The sequence below is a fragment of the Brassica napus genome, chromosome C3 (genome assembly GCF_020379485.1).
Source record: "Brassica napus cultivar Da-Ae chromosome C3, Da-Ae, whole genome shotgun sequence".
In the NCBI taxonomy this organism is placed as follows: Eukaryota; Viridiplantae; Streptophyta; class Magnoliopsida; order Brassicales; family Brassicaceae; genus Brassica; species Brassica napus.
The window spans coordinates 73686955-73709247 of NC_063446.1; the positions used below are offsets into that span (position 1 = coordinate 73686955).

At 38.3% G+C, this 22293-nt stretch overlaps 2 protein-coding genes and 3 pseudogenes across 2 annotated transcripts; 2 read left to right on the forward strand and 3 right to left on the reverse strand.

Moving 5' to 3' along the window:
- Positions 1 to 7874: 7874 nt before the first annotated feature.
- On the forward strand, positions 7875 to 9608 carry LOC125583388 (annotated as a pseudogene).
- A 3902-nt stretch (positions 9609 to 13510) lies between these two features.
- On the forward strand, positions 13511 to 14777 carry LOC106360416 (annotated as a pseudogene).
- Positions 14751 to 16093, reverse strand: LOC125583911. Its single transcript, XM_048751473.1, has 2 exons — positions 16061 to 16093; positions 14751 to 15907 (listed from the first exon to the last, which is right to left on the reverse strand). Exon 2 carries the CDS (start codon positions 15903 to 15905, stop codon positions 14886 to 14888), a length of 1020 nt encoding a protein of 339 aa, XP_048607430.1. The 5' UTR covers positions 15906 to 15907; positions 16061 to 16093; the 3' UTR covers positions 14751 to 14885.
- LOC125583912 (putative pentatricopeptide repeat-containing protein At1g53330) lies at positions 15670 to 17251 on the reverse strand. Its single transcript, XM_048751474.1, has 2 exons — positions 16176 to 17251; positions 15670 to 15907 (listed from the first exon to the last, which is right to left on the reverse strand). The coding sequence occupies exon 1, from the start codon at positions 17021 to 17023 to the stop codon at positions 16217 to 16219; it is 807 nt and encodes a 268-aa protein (XP_048607431.1). The 5' UTR covers positions 17024 to 17251; the 3' UTR covers positions 15670 to 15907; positions 16176 to 16216.
- Positions 17252 to 17397: 146 nt separating this feature from the next.
- Positions 17398 to 19066, reverse strand: LOC125583913 (annotated as a pseudogene).
- Positions 19067 to 22293: the final 3227 nt, after the last annotated feature.

Genomic DNA, 22293 nt, shown 5'->3' on the forward strand with positions numbered 1-22293 from the left:
GATGGTTCTAATCTAACGGCTGGTTCCCTTCTTATCTAATCAAAACACTTAGATATACTATTCATATGATAAATGGTTCTAAAAAGCTAACCTGACTTATCGAGTAGTGAGAGTCAAGTGGCTGAGTTATGATGGAGTCTTTTCTACAATTCATTGTTATCAATATCATTCCTGAAACAAAGAAATATTGTCTTAGTAATTAATCAATATTTAATCTACTTTAAGTACTTAATCTTAGTAGTTAATCTATATTGTCTTAATTATTAATCAATAAAAGTATGGAAAAACAATTTGTATAGTTCACCTGCTGTTTCCATGAATTAAGTATGGTCAAACGGTGGGTGTGCATAGAGAATAAATTTTGAAGTCAATCATTGAACTTTGTAACTAATTTATAGATGATACAGAACTTACGTATACTGTTTGAGACGCCTAACCCATCTACGAGCTCTGTTTCTTGATCTCATGATCATTCAACAGCTCCTCTGCAAAGATCTTCCATATCAGTTATCTTCAAGCTGATTCCCTGCAGAGATTACAAAAACAGAGCTTAAGAAACCATAACATTCTCAATAAGTCAATTTTTTATACTTTACCTGCACTTATAGTGAATGGAGTTAGGCGTCTTTAATGATTTTTGGTTGTGGTAAGCTCCATTACCATTTCTTCAGGTATCCATCAGATTAAACTTTCCTGCGAGCAAATAAAAGAGCATTTAGTTGTCCATCAAACTATCAGTAACTGTCAAACGTCATGTTCTTTGGCACTAACTAACACAAAACTAAAAAAATGAACATAATATTGTCCTATGGTTAAGTTCCTTTGTCATTGAGTCTGGTTTCTTTGTCAGACGTTGATAAAAACACCTATGATTAAGTTCCTTTGTCATTGATATCAGTTTCCATGTAACCTGTGTATTAATAGTCAAGCTCAATCGAGAATTGTTCAAATTCATGTGACCAGAGTTTCAGCAAGTGTTCAATATATACGATTTGATTCTAAACTCATCAAATCAGAGAAAAAAACGAATTGAAAGAGAATTCACAGGGGTAATAGAAACTGATTTTATTTATTCATATTATAAAGCAATAGGAGTTTCAAAAAGAAAATAATTCACCTCTGTTTTCAGGTACTGATCGGAATTGCATATTAAATTATATTAGGGCAGAGCTCCATCAGAGCTCCATATATTCTTCCGCTGAGGTTTTCATATCTCCTTCGAAACAATACCGATCTCCGTCTACACATATTTGATAGATTAAATCAATTTAAAAAATAAACAGAGGTGAACTAAAATAACCGAAACTAAAACCTTTATAAATAGACATGCTTACTTGATCTTGGTCGGGAGTCAATAGAGGATGGTGTCTGAGAGACGGATTTAGTCGATCAAATAGCTCGAGGATCGTAGTTAGGATCGTGTCTAGGTTAAAGAGAAGACATAAACCAAAGAAAATTGTTAGGTAGACAAACACGTTTTTTTCCCGGATAAAAATCTGTTAACTGATCATTTTGGGCTTACAAAACATTAATCTCACTTTGGGCTTTGAGTAATTGAATTTAAAGAATACTTGACCCATTAGATTTTTATTTTAAAGACTACTTGACCCATATGTATAATATTTAAGTCTTTACAATCTTAACTTTTAAAATCAGATAATTCATTTAAAAAATATAATTAAATGAATAATTATATTCTTTATAAAATCTATACATGAAGCTTTAAGTTTAGTTTTTGCTAAGTTTCTTATTTTGTGAAAAGTTTGATTATATTTGGAGATAATAATATTTTAATATTTTCCAAATTATATTTCTATTTTTTATTCAAAAATGAAATACTAATCCATCAAACAAAAAAATATATAAGAACAAAAAACACAAGTGAATTTTGAAACAATCTATTTGATGGAGAACAAGTATACTCGATAATATATGAAGGTAAAAATTATATTATAAAACTTTTAAATTTGTAAAATATTACAATATCTTTCGGGGTAACAATAAAACAATATTTTCCAATATTTATATAAAATTACGAGTTCAATAATGAAATAACAATTCAAAAACATAATAAAAAACTGACGTATGTGGAAGTTTAAAATAACCTATTCAATAAAAAAACATATATGGTTAAATTATTATGTTTTAAAAATTGATAGACACACATTATATATATTATAATATATAGCAATTTAGAATTGTAAGCAAAATATCTTATATAAATTAAAATGGAAACAAACACCCGCGCGGTTGCGCGGATCGAGATCTAGTTAAGGTTATGTTACATGGTAAATGCATATTTGAACTGTTTTTTTTTTCAATGTTTCTTTTGAGAGAGGTGGATTATTCTGCATGGGTGAAATCTTTAATTATTCTTTGTTTTGTAGCAGCACATTTTGACTAAATATCCCCACATAAATAAATTTAAGGAAGAAAAATAAAAGTAGATTTGACCATGAAGTCTTCACAACTCTTTGTTGATTAATATTTTAAGCATGAACCATGAAGTTTTTCACAATTCTTGTTGAATATTTTATAGCAGTATCCATTGTATAGATCTCTCTTTTGCTGATATATTTTTTTAACAGGGAAACATTCTTTTAAGCTCAGCTTTTTTTCATATAGTCCTTAACATAAAGCAAGTCCTATTTGGAGAATATTACATAAAGAAACCTTGTGGCCCTCCATTAACGCTCCTTGATTCTAGAATTCTAGCTCTTTTTCTTTATATTCATCATTACAAGTCCTCTCCTCTCCTCTGCTTTTTAATTCCTTTTGTGGTGTTTTCTTGTCTTGTTTGTTACTGTGTTCTTGATACTTTCAAGCTTCTTTGTGATGGATCTGCATATGGAGACTGTGAAGCTGATAGAGCACAAGTACTGTAATCGTATTTCTCAACTCAATATACAAATCTTAGTCTGTGAAGTACAAACTAAGCCCAATCTCTAAAGCAAAATGCTAAAGAGCCCAAGATACAAATCAGATACAAGCCACCTTACAATTGAGCCCCGCCCACCTTATTTATACTCACTCCAATCACATAAGACTTTCTAACGGCCGCGTAACAAACTCCCGCCAAGCCGTTATGATCAATAGCTCCACTTATCATTCTCCCATCTTATCGTCTTGATCAGCAGATCTTCCGTCCCTTCTTTCTCTTATCTTCCTACGGTAATATACTCTCCAGCACTTATCATTACCCCCCTCGGTAAGACCGAGCTTGTCCTCAAGCTCAAAAGTAGGGTAATTTCTCACAATATCCTTCACCCGAAGCCATGTCTTCTCATGGGTCGGTAAGCCCTTCCATTGAACCAAGGCCTCAAGATGACCTTCAGCATCGTAACGAGTGCCTTGTATATGTTCTGGCTGTAGGATAAACTCTTCATTCTCCTCCAACATCTCCGGTAAAGCAGTCACTTCATGACTCTTCCCCAGTACCGGTTTCAGTTGGGAGACATGAAACACAGGATGAATCTTACTCTCAGCAGGAAGTTGCAGTCGATAAGCCACTTGTCCCACTCTCTCCAGTACGGTAAAAGGACCGTAATACTTTGCAGCTAACTTTTGACAGAATGTCTTGCTCAACGACGCTTGCCTATAAGGTCGTAGCTTAAGGAACACCGAAGAACCCACTTCAAACTCCAAGTCTCTCCTCTTCTTATTAGCGTTGTTCTTCATCTGTTCTTGAGCTCTGAGTAAATGACCTTTAGCATCCCTTAGAATAGCATCACGGGATTTCATCATCTCTTCTAATTCCCCATTAGTCGTTGATCCTTCTTCAAACCACAACAGACTGGGAGGGTCTCTGCCATAAACCATCTTAAACGGAGTAGTACCCGTCGCAGTATGGTAAGATGAGTTGTACCAGAACTCTGCCCAGGCCAAATATTTGTGCCATTGTTTCGGATGAGTGCTGGTAAAGCAACGAAGATAGGCTTCTAAGCATCTGTTGAGGACTTCTGTTTGACCATCACTCTCAGGATGGTAAGCTGTACTGAATTTCAGCGTTGTACCAGCTAAGCGAAAACATTCTCTCCAGAACTTGCTTAAGAATATCATATCTCTGTCTGATATAATCGAAGTCGGATAGCCATGCAATCGTACAATCTCTTTTACAAACTTCTCTGCAACCACCGTAGCTGTAAAAGGATGACGAAGACTGAGGAAGTGAGCATATTTGCTCAATCTGTCGACCACAACAAGAATGACGTTTACTCCTTCAGATTTAGGGAGACCTTCAATAAAATCCATCGAAATTTCACTCCAAATTGAAGTTGGTAATTCGACTGGTTGAAGCAATCCAGCAGGTCTTAATGTTGAATATTTGTGTTTTTGACATACCAAGCATTCAGCCACATGTTTCTTCACATCTTCCTTCATCTTTGGCCAATAAAAGATCTGCTGAATGCGCTTAATAGTCTTTAGGATTCCTGAATGACCTCCCATAACTCCATCATGATACTCACGAAGAATCTGTTGAATAAACTGAGAAGTTCTTGATAAGAACAACTTGCCCTTGTAGAATAACCTTCCTGCTACAACTGTGTATCCTACTTTAGGCATTGTTTCCAACATTACTTCCTTAATCATACGCTGAATATCTTCATTTGCTTCTAGTTCATCGAAGATACTCTGCATTTGGAGCGATGATGATACGGTAAGTGCGCATAACACTCCATCTGTGTTCACTTGGCGATCAATCATCACCCGGGAGAGTCCATCTGCTACTTTGTTCTCCACTCCAGCTTTGTACACAATCTCGAAATCATACCCCAGCAACTTGGTCAACCACTTCTGATAATCCAAAGATATATCTCGTTGATCCAATAAAAATTTTAAGCTCTTTTGATCAGTGTGTACAATAAATTTCTTCCCCATCAAGTAGTGCTTCCATTTCTGAACCGCCATGACAATAGCCATCAACTCACGTTCGTAAATCGGCTTAAGTTGCTCCCTATCAGTCAACCCTTTACTGAAGTAAGCTATAGGTCTTTGTTGTTGCATCAGCACTGCGCCCAACCCATAACCAGAAGCATCAGTTTCTATCACAAAAGGGATAGAAAAATCAGGTAGTGCTAGCACTGGAGCTGTAACCATAGCTGTCTTTAAATTTTCAAACGCTTTTTGAGATAAGCATGTCCAATCAAAGTTGCCTGACTTGAGATGGTCTGTTAGAGGACGAGCAATGACCCCATATGCCTTCACAAAGTGTCTGTAGTATCCCGTCAAACCCAAAAAGCTTCTCAACTCTTTCACAGAACGTGGTGTTGGCCAATTCTGCATAGCCAAAACTTTATTTGGATCTGTTGCCACTCCTGCAGCCGAGATGATATGTCCCAAGTATTCAACTTGTGCCTGACCAAACATACACTTCTTCTGATTGGCGAAAAGTTGATGTTGAATCAGCTTCTGAATCACAATCTCAAGGTGTATACTGTGTTCTTCCACTGACTTGCTGTATACCAGAATATCATCAAAGAAAACGAGCACAAATTTGCGTAGGAAAGGTCTGAAGATCTCATTCATTAACGCCTGAAATGTTGCCGGAGCATTACTCAACCCAAACGGCATGACCACAAACTCATACTGCCCTTGATGTGTTCTAAACGCTGTCTTTTCAATATCAGCCTCTTCCATTCTGATCTGGTTGTAACCTGAACGCAAGTCCAACTTTGAAAAAATGACTGCCCCCTTTAACTCATCCAAAAGCTGATCTATTACCGGAATTGGAAACTTATCTGGTACTGTCGCTTTGTTTACTGCTCGATAGTCCACACAAAAACGCCAACCACCATCTTTCTTTTTAACTAGTAGCACAGGACTTGAATACGGACTCCTACTGTTCCGTATTACTCCCGTCTCCAACATTTGTTGAACCATCGTCTCTATGGCTTCCATCTGTGTATGAGGATACCTATAAGGTCTGATAGACATTGGTTTAGTACCCTCCCAAAACTTTATTGCATGTTCATACCCTCGTTTCGGTGGTAATCCTTTTGGTTCCGCAAACACTTTGCTATGTAACTCTATGACCTCCTTTATACCTTTTGGAATCGGTGGATCAGTAGTTACCGTTGAAGAGAACAACTTGACCAAATCACCATCCCAATCCACACCCGAAGGACACTCCGTACGACTGTTAGTTGTCTGAGAAGTCTCGACATCCCCTATTAATGTCACTTTCCCTTCCTTAGTCATGAAAGATAGTGCTTGTTTTTCCCAATCCACTTCGCAAGTACCCAATGTTCTTAACCATTGAACTCCCAATATTATGTCTGCACTCCCTGGCTCTAAGACAATGAAGTCTGATGTAATCTTCACGGCTTGTAACTGTAAAGTCACTCCCTTGCAGATCAACGAACCCTTCACTGAGATTCCCGTACCCACCAACACGGTGAAATTGTTGTGAGCTGAAGTCTCAAGGTGTGCTTTCTCTACTATGTTTGGAGAGATGAAATTGTGCGTAGCACCACTGTCAATCAACACGACCACTGACGTCTTTCCCACTCGACCCCGTATTTTTGTTGTCGTAGGAGAAGACCAACCGAAGAAAGATTGTAAGGACAATTCCATTACTTCTGTAGCTTCTATTCCCTCACTTACTTCATGAAATTCTTCTTCCACTAGCTCTAACTCACAATCCTGAACCACCACCATCACTTGCAGCTGCTTATTCTTGCAAAGATGTGTCTTTGACCATCGTTCCGGACACTTGAAACACAACCCATTCTTTCTTTTATAGCCGTATTCTGCATCAGAAAGCTTTATAGGTAGATTACTTTTCTCATTTGGTTTTTGCTGTGCTTGCTTCTCACCTTGTTTTTGTCCTGTGTCGAAACCCGTTAGCCTAGGCTTCCATGATGGTGCAATGTACGTTGAAGAAGACTTGCTCGAGCTGTTGTTTACTTGTCGACCACTCTTCTGGTCCTGAGGTTTCGCAGAAGCTAACAACTTACAGAACTCGCTATCTTCCATCTTCAGGATTGTTTCAATATGATCTGGTAGAGTTTGAGGTTCTTTCAATTTAATGACCTCTTTCAGCTCCTGCTTCAACCCATTGAAGAATATGTCAATCAAATTCTCCTCTGCGAGACGTACTTGTGATGCCAACTCTTGAAACTCTTTGATGTATTCTGCCGCAGTACCGTGTTGTTGAATCCCAAAGAGGCGTTTCCCTGGTGTTTTCTCAAATGAATCGGCGAAACGTGATAACAACCTGCGCTTGAACTCATTCCAATCTCTGAACGGCCTGAACTCTATCTCATAGTTGAACCAACACAACGCATCCTCTGCCAAACTCAGCGATACCAACTCCATCTTATATACTTCACTGCTCTGAGTCACTCTAAAGTAACGCTCTGCTCTAGCGGTCCAATCAAACGGATTCTGTCCTGAAAACGTAGGCATTTCTACTTTCTTGTATAGACCTTTTCTATTCTCATCAATGCGATCCAAAGGCCGATAACCTAGCTCATGTTCCCCCCCCCGGTTATGATCCAGATTAGGATTTGATACCTGAGTTGGATGTTGGTTTCGTGGTTGCCATTGACTCGGTCCGCTTGACTCAGCGTGGGTGACATGCTGTTGATTCTGTTGCAAAGAGGCGATGAGAGACTGCATCGAAGATTCCAATCGATCGATCTTCGCATCCGAATTCTTCGTCGCCGCTTGAATCGATTGAGTATTCGTTTGCGAAGTTGTAACAATCGTTGTGACTCGCTCTTCCAAACGATCAAACTTCCGATTCAATTCTGCCACCGTAGTATCGAGAACCTCGATTCGCTGTGCCGATTCGCCGAGTTGTTGCTCCACCGCCGCTGCTGATCTCGTCGTCATCGTCAGGAGCGCGCAATTCGAACGGCTCACCGCACCAAATGATAGAGCACAAGTACTGTAATCGTATTTCTCAACTCAATATACAAATCTTAGTCTGTGAAGTACAAACTAAGCCCAATCTCTAAAGCAAAATGCTAAAGAGCCCAAGATACAAATCAGATACAAGCCACCTTACAATTGAGCCCCGCCCACCTTATTTATACTCACTCCAATCACATAAGACTTTCTAACGGCCGCGTAACAAACTCCCGCCAAGCCGTTATGATCAATAGCTCCACTTATCATTCTCCCATCTTATCGTCTTGATCAGCAGATCTTTCGTCCCTTCTTTCTCTTATCTTCCTACGGTAATATACTCTCCAGCACTTATCAGAAGCCAATGGCTGTTGCTCCCAAGGGTAGATTCAGACGCACGTTTGCCAAAGTTCTCAACATTCACAAGCTAACCGGTGTTGCTCCAGATGTGAAGAAGATAAAGTTGGATTCCAAGAATGCCAATATCTCTGAGTCTTTCTACAAGCTTGAGGAAGAGTATGAGAGACGTCTATCCTTAGAAGCTCTTCTTGCGAAGCTGTTTGCTACGGTTTCTACAATAAAAGCAGGTTATGCGCAGCTACAGCATTCTCAGTCTCCGTACGACGCAATAGGGATTCAGAAAGCAGACAACTTGGTGGTCTCCGAGCTGAAGACTTTGTCTGAACTGAAACAATGTTTCTTGAAGAAACAGATGGACCCAAACCCCGAAAGAACTCTGGTTCTCGCAGAGATTCAAGAGCTGAGGAGTTTACTGAAGACGTATGAGGTAATGGGGAGGAAGCTTGAGTCTCAGTGTAAGCTCAAAGACTCAGAGATTCTGTTTCTAAGAGAGAAGCTTGAGGAAACTACAAAACAGAACAAGTTAACAGAGAAGAGACTTAACCAAAGCGGACAGCTTTGCAACCCTTTAGACAATCTTCACCTATCAGCTCTGAATCCAACAGATGAAACTCGCGGGATGGGATCTTTCAATGGCTGCTAACTCGATCCAGCCCGGTGTGGTTTATTACAAGCAGGATCACAAGTGTTTCGCTTTCGAACACTTTGTCTCCAACGTAATGTTCGAAGCTTTCCATCTACCACACTTCTCAACCGATTCAAGAAGCTTCAAGAAACAGAGCAAAACAGAGAGGGAAACGTTCTTTGAGAGGTTTACAGAGCTCAAAATCAAGATTCGCTAGGTTCTGCAGAGCCAAGTTCTTGCAGGTTATACATCCGAAGATGGGGGAAGCTTTCTTCGGACACACGCATTTGAGAAACCAGGTCTCTGCTGGTGTGTTCCCGGAGACGAGCCTGTGCTCTGGGTTTCTTGAAATGGCGAAAAGGGTTTGGCGTCTGCATTGCTTGGCTTTATCTTTTGAGCACGAAGCTGAGATCTTTCGAGTGCAGAAAGGTTGTAGATTCTCTGAAGTGTACATGAAGAGCGTTCACGGTGGTTCCGGGGTTTCGGTCGGGAACAGTTTGGTACAGTGCGAGGTTTATCTCTCGGGTTCGTGATAGCCGTTCGATCAAAGATCTGAAAATGGACGGTGGTGGGTCCTTAAGGACGTTTTGGTAATTTACGAAGTTGTGGGGTTGATTTTTGGAGAATGGGAAGTAGTGTGGTCTTTTGCTAATGTTTTTCTCTGGCTTTTGAGTTTTGTCGAGATTGGTGCAGGGGAAATCAGAGGCATCTCTTAGCTGTTGTCCATTGAATATTTATCTCCTTTTTTTCTGAATAATATGTAAATATTTTAGATTTTCGATATGTACTAATAATATAGGAGAGCTCATAATATAGTTAGAGAAAAAATATTATAAATAAATGCCATAAAGCGTAATATTTGAATGATGAATAAGGACTGAAATGCATTAATATTTGATTTGTTTGTTGCATAGTATTTGTTATCTATAGACTTATAGTACATATTTACATTTACAAAAGCATTGGACTCGTTTCTAAATGTATTGCTGGTTTATGAACCATCCAGCATTATGTCTCCCTGTCTGGTGTTGTCACCACTCACATGCACATTAAAAATTCTCATCTGCTAAGATTTTTGGGATTTTGTTCGTTTTTTGTTTAAATTTTATAGGGTGAATTTGCCAAATGACCAAATTTGAAAAAAAAATTAGGTGCTGAGCATTGATTTTGACATAGTAAAGTTCATAACAATTATGTCAACTTCTATCCGGTAATACCATTTCTTTGTTCAAGTTGCCAGTAATAGAGAGAGAAACTGATGACATCAATAATTTGACACCCCCACAATTAATTATCACACGTAATACAACCAACACCACACATTTGTTTAACACATAAATATGCATCTAATTTGACCCAAAAAAAATGTATCTAATTTTTCTATACCATATCACTAAAAATAATATGATTCAAAGTCCACTCACACCTGGTAAATACTAAATTTTAATCCAAACTTCAACTCCTTAATAATAAACCCTAAACTTTAAACATCACATTTCCATCTAAATACTAAACCCTAAACTCTAATTACTGAACCCTAAATCCAAATATAAACCTTAAACCTAATTATCAAAATCTGAAAATAGTATATAATATTATGTAATATTAAACTAAATCCAAACAAAACTCCTCAATGCTAAACTCAGACCTAACTTTTGAATACTAAACTCAAAAATGTTATCACTAAACTCAAACCTAAATTCCCACCTTCCAAATACTACACCCTAAATCCTAATCACTAAACCCTAAACCCAAGTATAGACTATAAACCCAAATAGAATGGAACAAAATACATAGTATAGTACAAATTAGTGAGAAAAAAAAATATTATTTTTTAATCGTCAAATGGAATATACATAATACAATCACTAAACCCAAACATCAACCTCCACCTTCCAAATACTAAACCCTAAATCTTAATCATTAAACTTAAACCCAAGTATAAACTCTAAACCCAAATAGTATAGAACAAAATACATAGTATAGTACATATAGTTGTAAACTAGAAATTGATAAATAATGAATTTATCAAACAATCGATGGTACAATAATATAACAACCGTAGCATACTATTTAGTTTGGTACTTGCGAATTGTACAAAATATAAGAATCGTACTATACTATAATTATTTTTCACTACATATAGTATAGTCAACGAGTTCATCTTCTTCACATCTTCCTCTTTTTACAGACATGGTGATACACACATTCACTAGTCCAGAGTAATTATTTTTCATCATACCATATCAATATAGCATACTATAACAATTTAAATAACAACGATAAAGATCGAGATGAACAATATTAAAAAAAACTCAGAAAAAAATCATAATGTCACCTCGTCGTTCTCTACGGTGCCATCTTCTCCTCCAAACTTAATTTCACAAACCCAAAATCCATATTCTTTATTAGTCTGGTGATTTATGTTCGTATGTATGAAAAAAAAAACAGAGATTGGAAGAGAAAAGGAAGAAAAAGAGAAAAAGATGTGGAACAATGAACACCACAATTTATTAAATTATTTATTTAATATTTTTTTAATAAATAATTCTCATCATGTTAGACAGGTTGAATTGAAGGATAATATAGCATTATTACATAAAATACATATACTGTTGTAGATGAAAGTTAGGGGTTTTAGTTATGTAATGAATTATAATTTGTTTGAAGGTTATACAGTCCAATTTCCCAAATTTATATCTGCTAATTAACTATCACAAAATTAAGTATACACGAAGAGATTGATGCGTTGTTTGAAGCATTTTTGGGGGGTCTTTTGTTCATTTTAAAGTTTAGATAAGTTATGCTACTAGTAATTAATTGTTGACCAAACTAAAATTTGGAAAAAGACGTCAAAATATTGTGGGTGGGATACCACAAAGACGGTGCTGCGATGAAAAGTTCATTGATAGAATAATATTTTTGTTATCTTATGATTTAAATATGTACTGTTATTGGTGCATTTATTTTATATAGTTTCTTTTCAAATTCAGCCTATATTATACTTAATGAGAACGATGCTTCTCTATGACACGATCTAAAAGAGAATTGACCAAATATTATGGTAGGGTTCGTATCTAGCCAAATAACTATACATAAATCTTTTTAAAATATGGTTTTAATGTTTGTCGGAAAGTCCTCATCTACTTTTCTCTTAAGCATTTCGGTTAGGCATGGGCATTCAGGGTCCCAATCGGGTTTAGGTTTTATCCATTCGGGTTTTGGTTTTTCGGGTTTATCAAAATCAACTCCATTCGGGTTATATAAAAGTTCGGTTCGGGACCGGTTCGGGTTCTATCGGATTCGGATCGGGGTTAGTAAATCTTCAAAAAACCGGTATAACCCATTGTACTTTCGGGTTCGGATCCCAATCGGTTCTTCGGTTTAAAAATACCTGATTTGAATCTATTTTGTAACTAAAACATAAATGAAATCGGTTCTTCGGATTTAAAATACATGATTTGTACATATTTTAATAGCCAAAACATAACTAAAATCGATTCAAAAATAAGAAAAAACATCAAACGTGATCATTCAAAATCAAGCGAAAGATAAACATAGTTAGTGATAGAAAAAAAACCAGATAAATAAAATCATAAAACAAAAACTAAGTTCTCATGGAATGAGAAACATTATTCAATGAAAACAAAACCAAAATTTAAAAACTTCAGGCTTCAACCGCCACATTCCACCATCAACCTTCATGTAACAGATAATTATTTTAGAAGTTCAATAATATCTTAAAATATTTTGGATACATATTAAGAATTAAGATCATATTTGGTAGAAGTTCTTTTTGTGATTTTAAATGTTTCGGGTTCTATCGGATATCCATTTAGGTCCGGGTTCGGTTCAGATAATACCCATAACCCAAAATACCAAAAAACAGGATCCATTCGGTATTTATGTCGGGTTCGGATCGGTTCGGATTTATTTTTATCGGATCGGGTTCGGTTCGGATTTTCGGGTTCGGTTTATTTGCCCAGCCCTAATTTCGGTGTGTATATATATATATTTTATTTTTGAAGGAGGGTGTGGCTAAATATTGATATGATCTTCTTAATGTTTATATATGCTTATTTAGTAATTATAATTTTTACAAATTTGAAAGTGCATGTTGAAATTTATTTCTAAAGCTATCTCCCATGATTTGCTCTTGATCTTTTTTTCAAAATAGAGAATATTTTTGTTCCAATAGTGTTCCAATAGTCATTTTTATTTCTACTTTAAATAATAATAAATAATATTATACGCCACTGTTGCATTTAATTTTTAATAGAATCAATTTTATTCAAGCATTATTTTCTAAAAAACCAACTCTCAAGGTTTTTCCAAATTTAGGAGTCTCTTATAGAGTTCTCTATTTTAAAAATATTGAATATAGAGTGTTTATGGGAGATGATGCAACAAAAATTTTGTTGTGGAATTCCCCCATTGTGGTCGTGATAAATGTAAACCGGATAAACTCCATAAACTTTGCTCTCCGTAGACTATTGAATTGTTAATGGGCTTTTGTAAACAAAACCAACGAGCTAAAATCCCCATAAACTTTGCTCTCGAGTGAGAGAAGTTATTAAATTTAATGGGCTTTTAAACAACGCTAATGGGCTTTATTAATAAACTAAACCGTATTTATATACGAAGGTTCACCTTTCAACTAGAAAGGAATCGAAGATGATATTAGCCAATCTTCCGAAGGATTTGGAATCAGAGATACTCGCTAGGGTTAGTCTCTACAGGAACTCAAAACGACTTGCAAACAATGGTACGCTCTATTCAATGGAGAAGAACAAGAAGATGAGTAGTGAAGCTGCAAGAGAGACGTTTCTACTGAGCAATCACGAGGTTTACTCAATCGCCGGAGATCTCCACAGCAGCGGCGACGTCGCACAGCCTCTCGAGTTCGCCGGTAAACTCTCGAAGGACTTGGACTTGTATACGATCTCTCACTGCGACGGTTTGATGCTATGCCAAGCGAAGAATAACTCTAGCGTTGTGGTTTGGAATCCGTGTACTGGTGAAACGAAGATGATCAAACCAAGGACTCGTTACCAGATTAGAGATAGATTCGCCTTAGGATATGATGATTCTCGCCGTGGCTACAAGGACTTGAGGTGTCGCTATTATCAAAACGAGGGGAAAGTGTGGTTTGTTGAGTGTGAGATGTATGAGCTTAGCTCTGATTCTTGGAGGGTTGTTGATTCCTTCACTCATGACTACGGAATGTACTGCAGTGGCGTGTCTTTGAGAGGAGATACTTACTTTGCTGCTGGAGGTAAAGAAATGGGTTTCTTCTTGATGAAGTTTGATTTCACGGAGGAGAGGTTCCTGCGTCTCCCCCTCCCGTTTCAGAGCTTTGATCCTGAGGACACCGCGGTTCTCTCTGTTGTTAGGGATGAGAAGCTCTCTGTGTGTCATCAGGAGATTCTTGCTTGGTCCAATGTGATGAGGATTTGGGTGAGCAATAAGGTTGATGAGGAAGGGGGCAAAGAGATATCGTGGAGGAAAGACTTTGTCTTGGAAGCGGATTTCGATAAGTTTCAGCTCCCGTGTGTGGTGAATGTGGCGAGCTTCTTGTTGGACGAGGAGAAGAAAGTGGCAGTGTGTTGTGACGTTTGTGACGAAGAGATGAAGGGGGAAGAGAAGAACAGAATCTACATTGTTGGTGAGGATATGTATAAGCAGGTTTATGACGATGATATTGTAAATGCATATCTTCTCAACTGTCCACTTGTTCTCACCTATGTTCCAAGCTTGGTTCACATTCACTAAGAAGAGACAGATGTTCTTCTGGTGTGTTTCGGTTTAGGTGCTGCTACTTGGTTATGGTTTTCTTGTGCTTTTGTGTATTGGATCGTTTGTTCATTTACATTGTTCTGCTTGTAGCCAGTGTTTGATCTTGGAGAGATTATCATCACATAAGAAGAATCTGATTCATGAACTGAGAGTAAAGAAACAATACAAAACCAGATGTATTATCAACGTCAATGCGTAAACCAAACCGGTTCAAGTTAGCATTCCATGTAGAGTTAAAATGAAAAAAACATCTCTAGTTTAATGTATAAGAACAAGAGTTTCTTTTCACTTTCCATTGCTCGAACTCTGTTGAGCTTAACAGGAAGGAGCTTGCGTTTTTATGACCACCACCTCCGAATCTCTGAGAAACCACTGTTGTGTCTTCTTCTTCGACACTCCTCAGGCTTATTTTCAGTTTGGTCTCATCCCCAAGCTCTGGAACTCTGTAAACAACAGCTCCAACACCTCTGAGTCTCATACCCTTGCTCTTCTCCGCCAATTGATTCCCTAGCTCGCTTCTAAGCTCGGCAATCTCGTCTTCATTTACAGCCAAACACCGACCAAACTCTTCAGCACCACCTCCAAGAACAATCTCATAAGACTGTTCCAGCGCCTCTTGAATCAGTTTACGTTTCCTAGACAAACTCTCTCTCCCTCTGTTGATCACAGTGTCATGATCCAGCGAGAGCAGCTGCTGAAACAGCGAACTGTTCTGATTGAAATTGTATTCGATCCCTAAGTCTATGATCCCACTGTTGAACGCTTTGCTCTCCGGTAAGTTCCACTTCCAGATATCCGCATCTTCAATGTACTCGAAAACACGTCTCATTCTCTTGAACTCATCCATCTCTCTGCAGTTTCCTCGAGACTCTTCCTTCAGCTTCTGAGTAAAATAGTCAAACGCAATGGTGGCTCCGCTTCTCCCTATATCCAAAACTTTGGTAACGTTCTTGCAAGTGGAAGAGACATCGCCCAAGCTCTCAATAGCGGTTTTGTGGTGGTCGAGGATGACTACGTTGTCGACTTTGGGAGAGACTTGTTGGACAAAACCGGGGGGTCCTGTGAAATCGAGAAGATAGAGATGGCTGATGTCTTGGAGAGGAAGCTTGCTGATTGTGATTGGAGAGTAGACTGTGTTTGGGAAGAAGAGGGAAGGGATTGAGTTCGCTGAGAAGTAGAGATGAGCTGCCAAGGCAGCGAAGACACCGTCGTGGCAAGGGTAATGGTAGAGAACCGCCACCTTCTTCTGCACCATCTTCACTCGGAGATTCATTCCTGAAAAACCAAATAAAACAGAAATACACAGAAAGCGACGCTCATGTCAAAGAGCTGATCTGAGATGAGTTTGGAACAGATCCATATATGCAGAAGCAATCACTAAACAGTTACATGAAGAAAAAAAGATTTCACAGGACTAGAGAAAAGTACCGAGTGGTTGAGGAAGAGACCTCTTAGACCCAAAAAAAACGAACTAATCAAAGAAAACTACCAGAAACCTAAGTAGGTTTTTTTAAGTGTAAATGACCAAAGTAACCTTGCGTACCTCGAGCTTGTTTTGCTGGAAAATCCAGTCTTCCAACACCTTTAAGGACACTCTTCCTTCAATTTGTTCAACAACAAATCAATAGAATCTGATAGAACAGGTTCTTTGCACACTTCAGGCACTGTAACCGACCAAAAGTCAGCATCATAAGCATTCCCTTTATTCAAGCTACTGATAACATCACCAAGAATCTCCATCTTTTCACTCTCACATAGCCTTTGCAGAAACCTCTCTAGCCTGTCCCTCCTCGGCTTGTAGCCTTTGAACATCATTTCATCCAAGATAACCGCCGCTTCTTCGAACTGTAAACCTTCACAAAGCCCATCGAAAACTATCCTGTAAGATAAGACATCAGGGACGCATCCTCTTCTGGGCATATCTTCAAACAAGTAAGCTCCTTCTTTCCAGTTTTGGATTCTAAACAAGGCACCAAGTATCATGTTGTAGCTTATAACATCCGGTTTCAAACCCTTCTCAACCATATCATCCAAAACTTTATAAGCTGATTCGAAATCATTCTCAAGACAAAACCCATTAATCAGTACATTGTAAGTAACTGTATCCGGTTCGCATCCCTTTTCTCTCATCTCTTCCAGAATCCCTGACACCTCGTCTGACCTTCCAGCTTTTATAAGCGAGCTGATCAACGTAGAGTAGATAGCTGAGTCTGCTTTAACCTCATCCTTTAGCTTAAACGCCAAACCCAATTCACCATCTTGACACAACGCTTTGATCAACGATGCATAGATGTGTACCGTGGGAAACACTCCATACACTTTCAACATATCGTGCTTCATCTTCAACGCTTCCTTCACTTTCAAATCATTACACAACACACGAATGAACATAATTATATACACAGGAATCTAAGCTCATGACAAAGAGGTGATCCAAGATGAGTTTGGAACAGATCCCTATATGCAGAAGCAATCATCAAACCAAAAGGATAGACTAGAGAAAAGTATCAAGCAGAGAAGCGATGGCTGAGGAAGAACGAACTCTCAGACAAAAACCAGCCAACACTAGTTAAATAAAACAACAACCTCAAATTAAAGTAGGGTACGTTTAGATGACTGAAACACTCTTGCAAACCTCTATTCCTGATTCTGGTCTGTTTAGATCTTAGATAGCATCACCAACATCGTGCCTAGTAGTAGTAACAACAAAGGATCTTGAGCTTGTTTTGCCGGAAAATCTAGTCTCACCAGGACTAGTGTCAACTTTAAGGGCCCTCTTTCTTCACTGCGTTTAACAACAAATCAATAGAAACTGACATCACAGGTTATTGCAAACTGTAGGCACTATAACCCACCAACAACCTGCATCAACAGCATTCCCTTCATTCAAGCTACTGATAACTAACTATACCGAGAATCTCCAACTTTTCATTCTCGCATAGCCTTTGCAGAAACCTCTCTAACCTCTCCCTCCTCGGCTTATACACTTAAAACCATTTCTTCCAAGACAACCACCGCTTCTTCTAACTGTAAGTCTTCGCAAAGCCCATAGAAAACTATCCTATGAGACAAGATATCAGGGACGGAACCTCTTCGAGGCATATCTTCAAACGAGTAAGCTCCTTTCCAGTTTCGGATCCTAAACAAGGCACCAAGTATCATGTTGTAGCTTATGACATCAGGTTTCAAACCCTTTTCAACCATTTCATCCAAAACTCGATAAGCTGATTCCAAATCATTCTCAACACAGAACCCATTAACCAGCACATTGTAAGTCACCTTATCCGGTTCACATCCCTTTTCTCTCATCTCTTCCAAGATCTCGGGCACCTCGTTTGACCTTCCATCTTTTATAAGCAAGCTAATCAACGTATAGTATATACTCGAGTCTACTTTAACCTCATCCTTTAGCTTAAACGCCAAACTCAGTTCACCAACTCGACACAACGCTTTGATCAAAAATGCATAAACGTGTACCGTGGGACACACTCCATACACTTTTAACATATCCTGCTTCATCTTCAACGCTTCTTTCACTCACTTAGGGCATCTCCATCCCAACTCCTTTTTTTCTTCTAAAATAGAGTAAAAGTGGATATGGAGTAAAAAATGCTCCAACCCAACTCCATATCTCACTCCATAATGAAATTTACTCCATAAATGGAGTAGTTTATTTTTTGTTTGTTCATCACTTCATAATAGAGTGGAAAATGGAGTAGGGTTGGAGCAATTTTACTCCATTTTCACTTTTACTCTATTTTGAAGGAAAAAATGGAGTTTTACATTGGAGATGCTTTTACACAACCCGTGCATCAGCGTCCCGAAGGTTACACCGGTGGGTTTCACCTTCCTCTCGACCATTTCATCGAACAGCTTCACGGCCTCATCGAAACACCCGCTCTGAGAGTATCCACTGATCAGTACATTGTAAGTACAAGCGTCTGGCTTACCGAACTCACCAACCCTCGTGAGAACTTCCTTCGCTTTATCGAAAGCTCCGCACTTTAAGAGCGCGTTCAACAGAGAGTTCACGGAATTTATAGTTCTTTGGCAACGGTACTGAGGCATTTCATCGAACACGTGGATGTCAGGTGTTGGTAATCTTCCGCGGGAGAAGTGATTGATCACGTTACATAATAGAATCTCTGTTGGGAGGATTGTTTTTGAGCTGGAGGAGGAAGATGATCGAGCTCGTCGATCATCTTGGAGCCGCCGAGTTTCGTGATGATGAGGTCGTAGCAGAGGAGGGAGTATCTGAAGGGTTTTTGTGGGTTTGTTGATTCTGGATCAGGGTTTCCGAAAAGCTTGATGGCGGCGGAGGGATTGTTTTCGAGGCGGAGGAGAGAGGCGAGTCTGAAGGAAGAGATGTTTTTCGCGGCGGACATGAAAATCAATGTCTTAGCAACTGAAGAGCAAACGTCTGTTGTTATGTTTAAATGCAAAAACCTCTCATTCTGCTTAAGTCTTGATTAATTAGAAGATATATCTAAATTTTGTATTAATTTAAAAGTTAAGACTTTAATTGTGGAAACTAATAATAATTAAATTATATTTATCTGCACATTGTTAAGACTTTAATGTTAATTTTTTTCTTTTTCGGCCAAATTATATTTTATTTTTCACTTAAATCGTGGATGAATGTTTATCTTTTCCTTAAAAAGATAGAAAATTAACAGTTTGTAATATATATAATAAAAAGGGAAAACTGTTTTTTAGAGCAAAAAAATAGTAATTATGTCCCTTTAGACTAATCTATATTTTGTGTCATATTTTCCTATAATATTCTTTAATATTTATGAAAATAATTTTAATAAATAGTTTTACAAACAAAAAAAATTTGGAAAAATAGTAACATTTGTTAAAATACCTATATGAACTTAATGGTATATTTTCCAGTTATAAAAAAGTTAAAATTATAAATTTCAAATTATGTTCTAAAAAAAATAGAAATGACATTCTACGAAATAGAAAACGAAATCTACTTTTTTCATTGAATCTACAATGTTTAGAATACGTGATCTACGTAAATAGGAATATTCTACAAATATGTAGAATACACATTCCGCGCTTAGCCTACCATTCTAAAATTCTTAGAAATCAAAATCTACTCATTAATCTAATTCTAAAACATGTAGAAACCGACTTCTACAGATTACTATAAATCTAAAACATGTAGAAATCAAATTCTAAACATTACTATAATTCTAAAAAACTGTAGAAACTGATTTCTACATATTAGTTGTATTCTACGGATAAGAAATTAGTTCCTAAAAATATGAAAACAAAATATTTGAGAATATTCACTTTTATATTTTTTTTAAAAAATCGATTTTTTTTAAAAAAATCGATTTGGGATTCTTTCCTCGGCACGGGATCGATCGATCTATTCTTACAGATCGATCGATCTGTGTAAATCGACCTTCGCCGATCGAGTGAAATGGACCAGGTCGATCAGTATATATTTCGCGTTTTTTTTGTTCTGAATAATGATCGGGATCGATCGATCCACTATAACTTGTAAAGTGGGATCGATCGATCCCCCTTGTCGAACTCAATATATATCTTTTTAAAAAAATTAACAATTTTAAGGGTATTACTGCCATTTTGGAAAAAATTAGTCTAATAGGACATAAATTAGTATACATTAGTCTAAAGGGACATAGTTACCATTTTTTTGCTCTGAAAATACAGATTTCCCTAATAAAAATTAGATTTTCTCTTTACACCAACTACAGAGAGACGTGTCTCATCCCAATTAGATGCAGTCCTTCAACTTGACAGATCTGTCACCTATTCATATCTCACAGCTCTGTCACATATACCTTAAATACCACCTCCCCTTTCCAGATTTGTAACAAGCTAGTTGTGCCTTTGGCTTATGTGCGAAGGAAGCAGAAGACAGTTAGAAGTGGTTAAGTGAAAAGTATGAAATGAAGAGGAGACTCTGACTGTGAAAGAAGGTTTTGCAGAGTCTAATAAAAGAGTAATGAGTTACGATGTCGTTTTATTATCTTATGAGAGTTGTATTTAATATTCGAGTTGTCAAACATTTGGGGATATCAAATGATCAATACAACAAACTTTATCTTCTTATCTTATTTCTCTCTCTTTAACCCCCTTTTCTGTTAACGATAAACCCTAGTTTATCATTGGTATCAAAGCCCTGAGATGCCTCATAAGTAAGATTCGAACACGGATTGTATCACTGCGCGGGAAGGGCAGTTTGAGAGTCTCACCAGCTTGTTCGAGGAGATGCGAGCTGAGATGAAGGCGAATCATCATCAGTCTCTCGAGATCGAGAAGCGCGCCAAGGAGCGTCAACGCAAAGCGACAGAAGATGTTCCGAAGCGAGTGGAGACGAAGCAAGACGCCGCCGTTGAGATGTGATGACCTAACTCTGACGGATCTTAGCCTCAGGAAAAAGGGCTGCAGATGCAACCGGAGAAAGGGGTCATCTTGTTACCGGAGAACGCGGTTCCCTTGCGAAGCGCCGAGATTCGGTCGACACCGTTCACAGCGGGGTCTTTTGGGTATTCAGCACCACCAAAGGAGTCATCACCTAAGAAGAAGCTTGAGTTACCAGAATTTGAAGGAAAGAACCCAGAGGACTGGATCTTCAGGGTGGAGAAATGCATTTCGGTGAACCAGACCGAGGAAGATGAGAAACTAGCACTCGCGATGGCTTGTATGGTTGGGTGTGCGGTGACTTGGTTAAGGATGATACATGTGCGAGATGAGTTATTGGACTGGCGTGACTTCAAAAGAAAAATAAAAAGGAGATTCAATCCCACTCGTGGAGGTACTATCTTTAGTCAGATATTACGACTGAGGCAAAGCGGGACGATATTATCGTGAGGCGTTTGAGGAGTTATCAGCTGAGGTCCCTCACGTGCCATACGATGTTTTGAAGGAAATTTTTCTTCATGGAATGAAGTGAAGCTTGCGTGAGCAGGTTGTCAGACTAAGGCCAGTAGGGATGGACGAGATTGTAGAGATGGCAAGGATCATCGAAGAGCAAGAAAATGATAAGAGTGCCTATCAATCGCGAAACTTTCAGAGAATCTATTCAGCGCTGACACTCAATGGCCATCAGAAGAAACATAACACGAGTCCAGCCAAGGCTGGGGAGTCTACTCCTGCGAGGAAGTCATTTGATTCACCCCGAGACAGCAGACAAGGAGATCAGAAACACACTGTGCAGAATCCTTGTAGACACTGTAAGAGAGAGATTTTTTGCGGGGCATCACTGCAAGGCTTTCCAGAAGTTCAGGTGTCTTGATGTCGAGGAGGAAAGTGAGCAGGAAGAAGACGAGGAAGGTGATCTTGAGGAAACACGGGGTCAACAGCCTCAGTAGAATCATGAGTTACAGGTTCTGTCCTTGCAGTCTATGGTAGGAATCACTTCGAAGAAGACACTAAAGGTGATAGGGCAGATTGGTAACGAGAAGGTGGTGGTGTTGATTGATTCAGGAGCGTCGTGTAATTTCATCGCAAAAAGACTAGTGCAGTCATTGGGTTTGGCGGTGCAAACAACACATGAGTTTGGAGTTTCAATAGGTGATGGAAGAGTGTTGACTGGTCAGGGAAAGTGCTCTGGAGTAGAGATGGAAATTCAAGGGGTGAAGATCACAGAAGAATATCTGCTGTTTGAGTTGGGTACA